The 2,060-nt window shown below is 44.2% G+C and overlaps 1 protein-coding gene across 1 annotated transcript; it reads right to left on the bottom strand.

Annotated features, from left to right (window-relative positions):
- Positions 1 to 1,248: 1,248 nt before the first annotated feature.
- LOC145996270 (uncharacterized) lies at positions 1,249 to 1,587 on the bottom strand. Its single transcript, XM_083132697.1, has one exon. It carries the CDS (start codon positions 1,585 to 1,587, stop codon positions 1,249 to 1,251), a length of 339 nt encoding a protein of 112 aa, XP_082988823.1.
- Positions 1,588 to 2,060: the final 473 nt, after the last annotated feature.

Below are 2,060 nucleotides of genomic sequence, written 5' to 3'. Positions count from 1 at the left end.
ATAGTCCATCATTACCAGATTCATTGGTTGATTTTTCGTTTATCCCTTTCATAATTTCGGTTTCGTTTATTTCTTGGAGGTGCAAAGTTTGAGCACTTTTTTGTTAACGGCATCTTCCGAAACATCCGTTTTGCTGCATACGCTAGAAAAATGTCAGTTAATTGAATCCACGTTTCTCAGGTCGGAAGATATCTCGTTGTTGATATTTTTACTATATACACCCACGTTTATAATTTTTTCCACAACTCTTTGCTGTTATTGTTGCAGTGGAGGTGATAATTAAAATGGGCTTTCTTTTTCTGCCGTTGGACCGAGGTGATAAATTTTCTCAGTTCTTTGTAATAGTCCCAGTTTGCGTGGGTTTTTGTGTGCTTATATTTTATTATTGCATTGTCACAGAGTTTCATAAATACCTAGTCATATCATAAATTCTGTTACAAAGGTAATAATGAACTACAAGAACAGCGAGCAAGCTAGTGTATTAATTTGGATGTTACAAAGGTACAGGTCGTGCCAACACAGAGCGCCAATCACTGTTCAAAATGGCCACCTCTGGCCTTCACTCAGGCCCGAAGTCTCTGAGGCCAGTCATCAATTGCAGCACGCACGGTCTCGAGGAGAAAGTCTGCCACTGCCTACACAAAACAACACTTGAGATTCGCAAGGTTTGGATGCCTCTTCCTACAGACCATGCCCTCCAAAACGGACCACAACCTGTAGTCCAATAAGCTGAGCTCGGGGCTGCTGGAGGGTCAATCAGCCGGAGCAATGAAATCGTGCACATTCCTCTGAAGCCACTCCTGTGTGGTCTTTGACCCGGTGGAGGCACATAGTGGTTCGGATCCCACTTTAAACTGTAGGTCCAGTCCCGATTAGCCTTACTGTGCATAAAGTGGACTTAAAACACCAACTCGTTACAACTCGCTGTGTGGTCTTTGGCTTGTGCGCCGGTGCTGAGTCCTGCTGGAAACTCCACGGCTCATTGTTGAACATGGTGCGGTCAACAATTTTACAGGTGGCTCCAACACTGTCACTTGGTACACTTTTGCAGATGTTTCAAACCATGTTCACAGAAGTGGAGGTCAGTTGTGCCATTGTACGAAACTCCCCACCAAACCATCACTGAGGCTGGATGATGGCCTCTGAGAATCCGTGGCGTGTTTTCACGAGCTTCTTGGGATGTCGAGTCATATACATGGTCGTTTTGATGATTGTAAGACTCTTCAATCGTGAAATTTTTTTCATCCGTTAAAAGGATCTCCTGTGGCCACCATTTGCATAATGCTGAAGGAGTCTTTTTGTTTTCTGCTCCCTCTGGACCTGAAGCTGTGGAGTGAGGAAGTGACCAGTACTTTGCCGGTGAGCACGGAGTCCTAGGTCACTTCGAAGCGCACGCGATATTGACATTTTCGAAATGTTCAGCTCTCGAGCCATCACTGCTTGTTCCCTGACAGGATTTCGTCGAATCTGCACCGCCACTGCTTTCACAAGCTTCTGGCTCCTCATGCTGCGAGGTCTACCTCTCCTGGGGAGGTCCTCAATTGTCCTTGTGTCACAGTACCTGTTGATGGTCCGATGCATGAACATCCTGCTGATATTCAGCTTTTTCAGGGTTGAAAATGTCCGATGGTGATTTGCCAACTTTGTGCAGTGCGATTACTGCCACATGGTTCTCCTATACACCCCACTCCATTCAACTCACAGTGAAATTCACCTTTCTGCTACCACAGCCAGACACACATTGATACTGGTTCTTGTTTGATCCAACATTGCGGGGTTAGCTTGCCAACCAGTGCTGCCATCCCTGTCTAAACTTTGTAACAGAATTTATGATATGACTTGGTAGTTTTGTATTTTCGGATACCCACGGAGAGTTTTTTTGTTTTTATTAATTTAATTTCAAGGTGCGCATGCCTGTCGAAGAGATTTATTACGTTTTGAGTACTGAAGTGCACTATATCATCGATGTTGTCGAATCTATCTATTTGCATCCATTCAATTGTTGCAGCATCCCTATCGAATATCTCTGTCTAGGGTTCCAAAGTTTTGATATTTGATAA

Source organism: Lepisma saccharinum, chromosome 12, assembly GCF_977018435.1.
Source record: "Lepisma saccharinum chromosome 12, izLepSacc3.1, whole genome shotgun sequence".
NCBI classification, from domain to species: Eukaryota; Metazoa; Arthropoda; class Insecta; order Zygentoma; family Lepismatidae; genus Lepisma; species Lepisma saccharinum.
This window is presented reverse-complemented; position numbering and strand designations above follow the sequence as displayed.